General features: G+C 35.9%; 2 protein-coding genes across 3 annotated transcripts; one reads left to right on the top strand and one right to left on the bottom strand.

The window, feature by feature from the left end:
* hlfb (HLF transcription factor, PAR bZIP family member b) lies at positions 1–5,408 on the top strand. 2 transcript variants are annotated; one of them, XM_043254329.1, is made up of 4 exons: positions 1–277; positions 870–1,220; positions 2,107–2,321; positions 3,620–5,408. In XM_043254329.1, exons 1-4 carry the CDS (start codon positions 169–171, stop codon positions 3,836–3,838), a joined length of 894 nt encoding a protein of 297 aa, XP_043110264.1. In that variant the 5' UTR covers positions 1–168; the 3' UTR covers positions 3,839–5,408. The 2 variants fall into 2 exon arrangements, with proteins under 2 accessions (XP_043110264.1, XP_043110265.1); XM_043254330.1 differs by having other exon boundaries at positions 3,623–5,408.
* A 1,530-nt stretch (positions 5,409–6,938) lies between these two features.
* On the bottom strand, positions 6,939–10,063 carry si:ch73-256g18.2 (small integral membrane protein 36). Its single transcript, XM_043254264.1, has 2 exons — positions 9,142–10,063; positions 6,939–7,666 (listed from the first exon to the last, which is right to left on the bottom strand). The coding sequence occupies exon 1, from the start codon at positions 9,563–9,565 to the stop codon at positions 9,257–9,259; it is 309 nt and encodes a 102-aa protein (XP_043110199.1). The 5' UTR covers positions 9,566–10,063; the 3' UTR covers positions 6,939–7,666; positions 9,142–9,256.
* Positions 10,064–11,290: the final 1,227 nt, after the last annotated feature.

Raw genomic sequence — 11,290 nt, forward strand, 5'->3', positions numbered from 1 at the left:
TTTCTTACACACACACACACACACACGCACGCTCTTCAAGCCGGTGCTGTAGAACAGGATCTATCCTCACTTGTTCGTTATTAGACGAATGAACGCCGTTCTGTATATCCTTTCATTTCAGTTCAATTTTTAAAAAAATATTTTTTTTTGCACGGAATAAAAGAGATTATGTCCAGACAGCTCACAATGAATCCAGCTTTCCTACCTCCGCAAACTAACGGCGTTTTGAAGGCGCTCCTGGAAAAACCTCTGAAACTACCTTTGCACCAAGACGAAGGTGACCAAAGCTTTCACTTTATTACAATGCTGCGCATGGAAAAGACTTTTTTTTTAGTGATAATAATACTTTTTAATGTCAAGAAGTCTGATTTCTGCGTTGTCCAGAATAAATAGCTATTTAGCCAGGATTCAAATAACCCTTTTGTATGTGTTTTGCGATGTATTAATGAATAAACTTCACTTAGAGAGTCATAGCGTAACTGAGATTACGGTCATCATTTTAAAAGTCAAATCGTGGTTTCGTTTTTAATGCCGTTAAAGACGGTGCCTTCAAATCGGTGAAACTTTTGATTGAATAAAGAGTTAGCTTCAAAGCACTACAAAAATAAACGAATAAAGTATACTTTAAACCGATATACTAAAGCTGAACTGTAATTAGTTTTGTGAAGACATTTGTGTTGAAACCAAAAACTTGTAAAAAGCAAGTAAATAGGCAAAACGCATCGCACTTAAACGTGTAAAGCAAAAAAAATGGATAGTTTTATTGCGCGTAGCTGAGATTTCAGCCACTCGAAAGAAAAAAAAAAACTTTTTAAAACCAACAAACTGAATTTTAATGGAGCCGTGAACTAATGCTGATATTCTTTCAGGCTACGTGAAGGATAGAGAGAGGGTGAAAAAGTTGGAGGAAGAAGGAAACGCTCCTCAATCAGCTTTCTTAGGGCCAACGCTTTGGGATAAAACGTTGTCTTATGATGGAGACAGCTTTCAGCTGGAGTATATGGACCTTGAGGAGTTTCTCTCCGAAAATGGCATCCCCTCTAGTCCTGCACAACACGACCAAAGCCTCCACCAGCACCACCAGCAGCAGCAGCAGCAGCAGCCGCAGGCTTCCGTGCCTCAGGGCCCCATCTCAGTCATGGACCTCAGCAGCCGGGCCATCACCTCCATCCACACGGGCATGGTTTCTCAGAACTGCCTCCACAGCCCGGGCAGACCAGGTATCCCACACTAACACTTCTCACCCATTTTGCCCAACAGATATAAAAATGACCCTTTAAGTTAAGCTGGGTCAGATGTGTGGGTGGTAAATGGGAAACAGTATTTTTACAGCTGCTACCTACCTATTTTTTTTTTTTTTTGTGGTTTGTTGCCATATAATTTTGCTCCATGTTAATATAAAAAAGTTACTTATAAGCCAGTCTGAGAATGTCAAGTAATACAGGTACTGTGATTATAATAATAATAATAATAATAATAATAATAATGTTAAATTCTCTGCATGCTTGTGTGATGACATGCAGGATTATGTATGTTTAAGAAAGCATGAAAAATTAAATAGTTTTGAAATCGTTGAGCAGCCTCTCAAATTTGTATAAAAAAAAAAAAAAAAAAAAAAAAAAAACAAAAAAAAACAAGTAGTCAATTGTAAAACCTGCTCAATTTTCCATCCCGAGTCTGTGAATGTGAATGGAAATCTCAGATAAGTCTATGCTGTTATTTTTCTCCGACAGCTCTTTTCAACATTTGATCACAGTTTTATGGAAAACCATACTGAGTGTAGGAATTGTAGATTTTGATCTCTCGTTCATTTAGGTATTTAAAACAGGTTTATTAATTTTATGCTGAACATTTAAGCGCGGCGTGCAATATCAATGAAGATTAATCATTTAAATTCTGGTAAAATGGAAAAAAATCTTTTACTGATTACTCAGTGTGATTACTAAGAAAACATGTTTTTCTCACTGCGCTTTATTTATTATCAGTCTTGTGCACCACCTAGTGGAATAAACGGCTCATGACAACCATCTGTTACAGTACATTACCACTGAATTCCACTTCCACCGTGGAGCCAGCAATGGATATAGATTGTTTTTCCTCCCACAGTTTTGCCTCCGTCACGCAACACACCAAGTCCAGTAGACCCAGAGGCCATTCAGATACCAGTGAGCTACGACCCCGATCCAGCAGACCTCGCTCTGTCCAGCGTTCCAGGCCAGGAGGTTTTCGACCCACGCAAACGCAAGTTCTCCGAAGAGGAGCTGAAACCTCAGCCTATGATCAAGAAAGCACGCAAAATCTTCATTCCCGATGATATGAAGGTAACTTGGGTCTAGTTATTCAGCCCCCATTAGAGTGTGTTTGGTCACCCGCTTCACCCTTCACCATTGACCAGCTGGGCAACGGGCTCTTGCTAAGAAGCTTATGTCCGTTCATTCATCCTTCGGCGGCCTGACCCACGTGATCTTCCTTTTTTTCCTGGTATCACTCCAGTTCTGCTGGGTTTAGGATTAAAGGATTTGCCGTTTTTAATTTGTTCAAATAAAAGTGGATCCCTACCCAGCTTTGTAGAGTAGTAAATTGCTCAAAGCTGATTGCACGGCTGCGTGAGAAAACTTGTCATCACAACCGTGCTCGGGTTTTTCTCATGCTTGTCCTGTCAATCATAAATAAGTATGGCATAATTAGTCACAAATCATCTGTTGTTGGGAATCTAAATTAGTTGTGTAGAAACTAAAATTAGTCCAACAAAATGCTCTTTTTAAAAAATAAAACTATGCAGTTTATGGAACCTTTAAACAAAATATACAAAATACACGATTTACACAAAATACTACACACATATCTATCTATCTATCTATCTATCTATCTATCTATCTATCTATCTATCTATCCATCTATCATCTATCTATCTATCTATCTATCTATCTATCTATCTATCTATCTATCTATCTATCTATCTATCTATCTATCTATCTATCTATCTATCTATCTATCTATCTATCTATCTATCTATCTATCTATCTATCTATCTATCTATCTATCTATCTATCTATCTATCTATCTATCCATCTATCTATCTATCTATCTATCTATCCATCTATCCATCTATCCATCTATCTATCTATCCATCTATCTATCCATCTATCTATCTATGTATCTATCGTTTATACACAAACACACATTCACACATTAGCACAAAAAAAACCCCATATATTTATTTAAAAAAAACAAAGTTAAGATTTTACAGCAAAAGAAAAAATGTCCACACTGCAAAATATATATGTATAAACAATTTTGACTGAGAAATATCTAGTACATTTTTTTCACTATTTACACGGAAAGTAACACATTAAATTAGGAGAAAAAATTAAATAAAATCGTATTTACCTTTAAAAAGTACCCCAGAATGAATAGATTATCAGACAGGAGGACTGTCATAAATTTTCAGCTAAATTTCGATCATACTGACAATTCAGAGGACGTTTTTTAAAGATACATTATTCTCTGCAGGGTTAACAAAGCTGTTAAAAACACTAAATAATCAGAGTAATCTTGACATAATGTAACTAGGCGCTCCCATCTCTTCCCCACCCTTTTTTTTTCTGCATATCTTGAGCAGGATGAAAAATACTGGGCACGGCGCAGAAAGAACAACATGGCCGCCAAGAGGTCACGGGACGCCCGGCGCCTAAAGGAAAATCAGATTGCCATCCGGGCCGGTTTCCTGGAGAAAGAGAATGCGGCTCTCCGACAGGAAGTTTCCGAACTACGAAGAGAGCTGGGGCGGTGTAAAAACGTCTTAACCAAGTATGAAGCTCAACACGGCCCTCTGTGAGACCGCCCGGGTGCTCCTTAACTTCCCTTCTGATTCGAAGGACAATATTCTTGGGTTAAATCGAGCTGGGCCTGTTTTCCAGCCAGCCCTCACCTCAGTCTGTTCTCGGCACCTTAGAAGGCAGAAACGTTTCATTGTGTGGTTACTTTCAGACGTCTTTTAGAGATCTACCCACTCTCTTTCTCTGTTTTTTATCGCAAACGAAGCCGCCGTTGTGCAGATCGTGTTACTTATGATTTCGCTGTGCCGTAGCATTTGTCCTGCAGACGTTTGCCTTGATCTGTCGTAATCCGAGCCGGTGGATCTTCTGCCGTTCCTCTGCAGACACCCATAGCTTGTGTGTGCGAGAGGAGTGCGTGTGCGTAGCTGCTTCAGACGCTTAAAGGTTGTGTGTCTCCGTAAAGACATTATTCTCACAGACAGAACAGAATGTAGCAAGGTTTGAGAGTTTGAATTCATAAAATAACCGTAAATGCTAAATATCTGTATATCCCGAATTAGAAAACAGACAATCAGTTTGCTTTTGAAATGAGGACGCCGGGTGATGAAATCTGTGCCACATGGCGCTTTATTGAAATTGGCTTTATTTTGTATGGCGTGTGTAGTTAACGGCTTTCATTTTAGTGGGTAGGGCAGATAAACTGTATGTTTACGCTGATTTGAAAAGTCACAACCGAACCTTTTGAAATCCCGAGAAGGTCGTTTAGTTCAGATAGAAACGCCTGCTGCAATAATTCCATCAGATTCAGCGCAGAGTGTCTTCGTTAGCTTTTGAGTTCAAGATGCGATATTGAACAAGGTCTCAATGCCCTTTTTTTGCTAACACAAAGAGTATTTAGAGTCTATTGAAACAGATAATGTTGCCTTTTGTCGGTCAGTTGTGCAATGAATGTAGTACGGTGTATTTTATGTCTGTCGCTCTTTACTACAGACCAAATGATATGAAACACAATAAGGTTGTCATATTGCAATTAAATGTTTTTACAAAGTTATTCTTGTTTTTGTACAGTATTTTCATATGGATTTCTGAATATATCTATGTAATTTGATGTAAACTGTATATTTATAGGCGACAAACTTTATTGAAAAAGTTCTAAATTCTGCAGTTGACTGTATATGGGCATTAATACAGTACATTTAGTACCGCAAACTTTACATTGCGATTGTAATTTCTTTACCTATTCTTATACAGGCACTTTAGTATTATGTGCATCAATATCAAAACTTTTTTCATGGTTACTTTTTCTTTTGTTGTTAAATTATACTGTCAATACCTTTCATGTCTTGGTTATGACGTACCTTCATGAAATTTGGTATTATTTGCCAAACTTGGTAAAAGAGCACTATTCTTGGCCACATAGAATGTTGTCGATCATTGTATATTTCAACAAACAAGATGTCTTTTATATTAAATATATTACATTACAGCATGTTTAAATTGTAAAATTCTTTCTTCAGATGATTATTTGACTTCAGTTTGTAATATGTCGTCTGTTGTGGTCCTTTTTGGTTCCCTTTTCTTGTTTCATTGCTCCTGATGAAAATAAAAAGCTTTTGAAAAGCTAAAAAAGTTTGGTGACGGTGTGGTTAATGAGTGAAATGATTCACAAAGGCGACAGGTTTTTGGCTTAATTTGCGCAATAAGCTCGTCAAGGGAATAAACGAATAACTGAAAGGAACTTTTTGTGATATTAATACTCTCATAAACTGGAGAATTGAAACATAGGTGTACTTCTCAAACGTACCACTAGAGACCACTGTCTATCAAAAAATATGTTTGTTGTCACAATTTCGTTATTTGTGTTACAAAATATTCTTGTTCCTCTTTATACGCATCATCACTAGCGTCATCAATATCGTCATCAACAACACATGTATCAGTGCTGAAAATATATTAGAAAATTAATATTTGATATGGCTGCCTCAGTGTGTATAAATGATGAAATAAAATCAGTATTGACATGTCACACTTTTATTTGAAATTTTTTATAAATTATTATTATTATTTAAAAAATTAAATTTTTTTAAATTTTATTAAAATATTATATATTTATTATATATATATATATATATATATATATATATATATATATATATATATATATATATATATATATATTTTTAATATTATTACAAACTATCAATCTATGTCTATATATATTATAATAAATATTAAATGATCTATATATACATATATATATATATATATATATATATATATATATATATATGTGTGTGTGTGTGTGTGTGTGTGTGCGTGTGTGTATTTTTTTTTTTTCACTAAGCTGTACATCCCTTTGCAAGCAGCCATGCTTTTTCTTTAACCTTTAGCATGTTGTAAAATGGGCTTCACTACATTCCTGCAATGACATGTGTTCAGAGCAGACCTCCAGTACGTGCTGCTTCTGGGTGTGGCCTAAAAGACCTCTTACTCGAGACAAACACAGATGACTTCCTGTGGGATTATGTGGCATTTATCAAATAGACTAGGAGTTATATAAAGCCATTTGTAAATGCAGAGGGAGCAGATTGGGATCTAACATTAATCCCAGCCTGCGTTCGGCCTGGCTGCAATCCATCTGAAAGAAAGGACAGGCAACAGGAATTACAAACCTTACACTGGTCACATCCTCATCCTCCACTGTATCTACCCTCGCTTGCCCTCTCCAGCTCATGGCCGACACAGGATAACTGACCCTGATCAGTTGAGGGCCAGTGTTTAATTTTAGCCACATGCAATTGGTAGATTGATGCAGAACTATGTTCTCTGTAAAAAAAAAAAGTTAGGAATTATAAAAATGATTCAAGATTTACTCAGATTCAGGGGCAGTTGCAGCACAGTAATTCTTTTTATCTTGCACTTCTGAGAAAAGACTAGTGATAAAAGGTCAGAATTGTGACATGCAAACTCAGAATTTCTTGAAAAAAATTGTCAGAAATGCAAGACGTGAATTCTGAATTCAGAGCAATAAGTAAAAAAAAAAAAAAAAAATATATATATATATATATATATATATATATATATATATATATATATATATATACACATGCAAAAAAAGAAGAAAGCACAAGTGATTAGAAAAAAATGTATTTGCTTTTATTCAGAAATTTACTATTTTTAGTGAGAACAGTAATTAAATGAGTCACACCACTTTTTACCACTTAATTGTAAAACGAAATCTATTTACTGAAAAATATTTGTACTTTTTTCCAGAAAAAAAACATCTATTATTACTTCATAAATATATTTCATAAATATATTGCATTTAGATGTTTTACTAGTGCTCAGAATCATAGTGTTAGCAAAGCCAATGTCACGGTTTCGACTCCTTGGGAACACAAGATGCCTAACAAAATATAAACACAGAATGCAAAGTACGCTGCTTTGGAAAAAAGCAAAATGCCTCTGATTTAGACAAGTAGTGTAATCAACGTTGACTGAATTTGAATCTCCTATGTATTGTTTAAACCAAGACAATATTACTCTATTACTTTAAATACTGTAAATGTATTCTCTATATACGTTTACACACTTACAAACACACACATTCAAACTTCACAATGAACACATTCAAAACGTATAGCCTAACTTGTATACCGAAGTGTTGTACGCTACGTGGGCAGCATTCATGCCTTTGACAAACCTGCAAAATCACATGTCATTTCTTCAGAGGATAACATTACGACTGTACACGTGTCCGGACATTTGCTCTGTTCAGGCATGCACATGTGTCTTCTACTGGCCTTTATCCAGTGTCCAGAGGATAAAATAACTCCATTTCCATGATGAAATTGTCCACAATAAACTAATGAATGCAGATGGACGCTCTGAAAGAGGAGAACAGAGCACAGTTAAAGTTTTACTGACTGCGCCTCCAGTGGCAAATGCCGTTTATGCTGTAATATCAGTGAGCTGCTGAATGTCACAAGGTCATTGTTACGTAATTCTAATGGAGAACGCTGTCCCTTTAAGCAGGTGCTAAACGGAGATCAAAAGAACAACAGTTTGCAAAAAAAAAAAAAAAAAAAAGTACAGTAGGTTCATAGAAATTTTTGACAGGATGTTATATACTATTGTAAAAATATAAATGTCAGTCAAGTATGGAAATCAACATATGTGCATAATAAACAGCATGTAACTTAAAAATAGTTAGCTTGGTTAACTTTAATATTTGATAAAAAATAGCGCTGATCCTGAAATCTGGCAACCTTTTTGTACATTAAGATGATTATTTCCACACCATATACTTGCTTTTTAATGCTTTTAAATTGCTATTAATTAACTGATCAAATTTTGACACGCTTACAAATATTCTGCAATCTAACTGTTACAGAGGTGATGCACCTGCGTCAAACCGGTTTATAAAATGTATCCTAAAATGATGACTGTGGCGCCTTTCTATTGCCAAAAACACACATTCAAACCAACAAAAGTCAAAATCATGTCATGAGCTAAAGTTGCATAATTTGCATAAATTGACCAACTCATTGCACACTTGCATTTTACAATTTAAGTAACTTGAATAAAATTTTACACAATAGCGTATTTACATAACCATCTCATCTGGACGAAGTAAAGACCATAGTGCGTAAAACATCACGCTCACTGCAGCCATTTTGGTTTGTATGTTTACTCGGATGATGACGCAATAGTACAGACACTTGATGTTGCTGCAGTTAATCCCTGTGCTACCAAATGCCTTTTTCCCCTGAATGGCCAGAAATTCTAAAGAATTCATCATGTCGTCCACTTTTCTCTTTCTGAAAAGCAAGTCTGTAAAAATGGTATTGGAGAATTGCTTATTTTAAAAATCATTTAATCTATTTGTCACTACTGTAGTGAAATTTACCCAAGACTGCTTACACCTAACATCATTGCACTGTTAAATATGTCTATAATTTATGCTGTTGCAGTAATCATTCTTTTTAATAAACTATAAATATAAAAATATATAATATTCAATACACATCTAAAATAAAAAAGAATAAAAAATAATTATTTATTCAAAGTTTAGCATTTAAACAAGTTGTTCTTCATTTTGATAAATTTTTGATACATTTTTAATGGATTGATAAAAATCTTGTTTGTCATTATTATAATAAATAAGAGATCTATAAAGAGGCTATCGAATAATGTCGATATGTAAAATAAGTCTTGGTTTTCCTATCATTTCTCATAATGAAAATATTATAAATCTTGTCTAAAAATTGTACAAATCACATCACCTTGGATGAATAAAAAAAAAAGGATGAGCATTAAATGGGTCATATATTCGGGTCAGTGAGAAGCGTTCGCGTCTTACCTGTTTCAGCTCAAATTAAGTTCAGTTTTTAGCATTTATTAACTTCTATGAGGATAAACATGTGTCCAAAAGGGAAAACCGAGAGAAAGCCCCTCATCAGCAGACCGTGGACGCGTCAGACCAGCGTGCTCCTCTTCTCGCGCATGTCAGGGGTCAGTGGAGCGAAGTTGGAGGCAGCCGTGTTGTTCTGCTCGTTGTAACGCGACGAGGCCGGGGAGTTTTGCATCACCACGAGCCGGATGGGAGACTGCTGCTGGGGGGCCGGGGGCTCGGAGACGTACTCCTTGGAAGGGTCTTTGCCGCGACAGTCGTACAGGATGCAAGAGATGAGAAAGACCAAAAGCAGGATGACGTAGCTGGCGATGAGGATGATGAGGTTTAGAGTGACCGGGTCAATCTCCAGGTAGAACTCCATGAGACCCATGGCGACGCTGCATCCCTGACTCCGCGCTCCGAGAGGAATGTGGGCACCATGGACACCCGTCGGGGCGCTTTGGGGCGAAGCGTGCAGTGGTTGGGATATCCCGGCAAGCAGCGGCAGGGCCCTGTGCGGAGATCAGAGTGGAGATTTCGCTCTGCCTTTCAAAGACTTTAATCCCTCCCCTTTCTATTCCACCAACCTTGAGTTCCTGCAGCCAATGATTAAAAGCTGCTCACTTTAATAGCTTAAGCTGCCATTTTAATTTTGCCAACTGCACATTGCGCGATGGATTTGGCCAAACGATGCAGAGGCGGTGAAAGGGTGGAGCAGAATTTTTAGCATGTCCCACCTCGTGTCTTTTTGCCAGAAGCACGTCAATGTGGGATTTCACTAAGCATTGTGTAATGAACGACTTTTAGTTATGTCATTATTAATGGACCGTGACATAACACTCAAGCCAAAAAGCAGATTTAATGCGCCTGGTATTTTGAGAACGTGTAATATGCATTTTATTTCCCTCCTCATTATATTGGATTCATTTTTTATGGATAGCATTTTTAATTTAATATTTTTTTTTTAGTCTATTTAAAGATTAATGCCGGTTTTGAGACAGTCTGTTAAAACTTGCAGGTTGTGTAATGTCATAAATTAATTTGTGGTAGAGCATGTAAGACAAAAGGTACATTTCATTTTGTTTTTGAAGGTAATTTGGAAAAATAAAACGTATTACATGCGTTCATCATTTCAATATAAACATATATATATATATATATATATATATATATATAATATAACATTATGCAACAATAACAACAGAAAACAATTGTATTTGTGAGTATATAAAATGTATGTTATTTATTTTTTCCTAATATAAAACTTAGCGTAAACCGAAAGTAACTAAGAAATAGCTGTTATGTCATAATAAATGGACTGTGACGTGAAACAGAAGCCACAAAGCAGATTTAAAGCTGCTTTTGGATGTATTTGAAATGTTGTGGCTTTTTAAACTATTTTTAGGTTTTCATCGATTTATAAACAAAGTTTGTTTAATCGTAAAATATTTTGATATTAACAATTCTATATTCTCAATAAATAAATGAATGAAAAGGACGACGTTTTTGTTATGTTGTCATTTTTAGTGGATGGTGACATAACACGGAAGCCAAAACATTTTCTCATATTTTTAGAATAATATTTATGCATTTATTTTTAGGATATTTAATAAGAATTCCAGGCCAAAGTATGCTATACAAAAGTGACCAAAAATATTAAGCAATATTAAAAAAATAAGTAATTTTAACACGTCTAAGCTAAACCGATGGTAAACTGTTGTTCATGTTGACATCTGTGTTAATGGAGGAGAAAGACAAAGTGGAGTGCTTTTCTTTATTTAATCTGGGTTTGCAACATCTGTCTGTTCATGTCTTGATCTGTCCATCAGCATCTATTACAGTTTACAGCTGTGCAGTGAACACTAGCACGTACCACCTGCCCAAAGTTTTATAGTTTGACAAGGATTATAGTGTAAAGGTACCAGATGGACTAAAAGAATCACTGAGGTCTTAAAAAGAAGGCCACAGATGGAGGCCACGCAAAGCACACATGACACAGAGCGTAATCTGTTTAGAATCTCAATGAACGCGCTGCTCTGTGATTTGAAGACACCAATATTTTCAGTCAAAGTAGATTTTTTTTAACCTCAAAGTATGTCATGCATACTGCACGGTT

This window comes from Puntigrus tetrazona, chromosome 12 (assembly GCF_018831695.1).
Source record: "Puntigrus tetrazona isolate hp1 chromosome 12, ASM1883169v1, whole genome shotgun sequence".
NCBI lineage: Eukaryota > Metazoa > Chordata > Actinopteri > Cypriniformes > Cyprinidae > Puntigrus > Puntigrus tetrazona.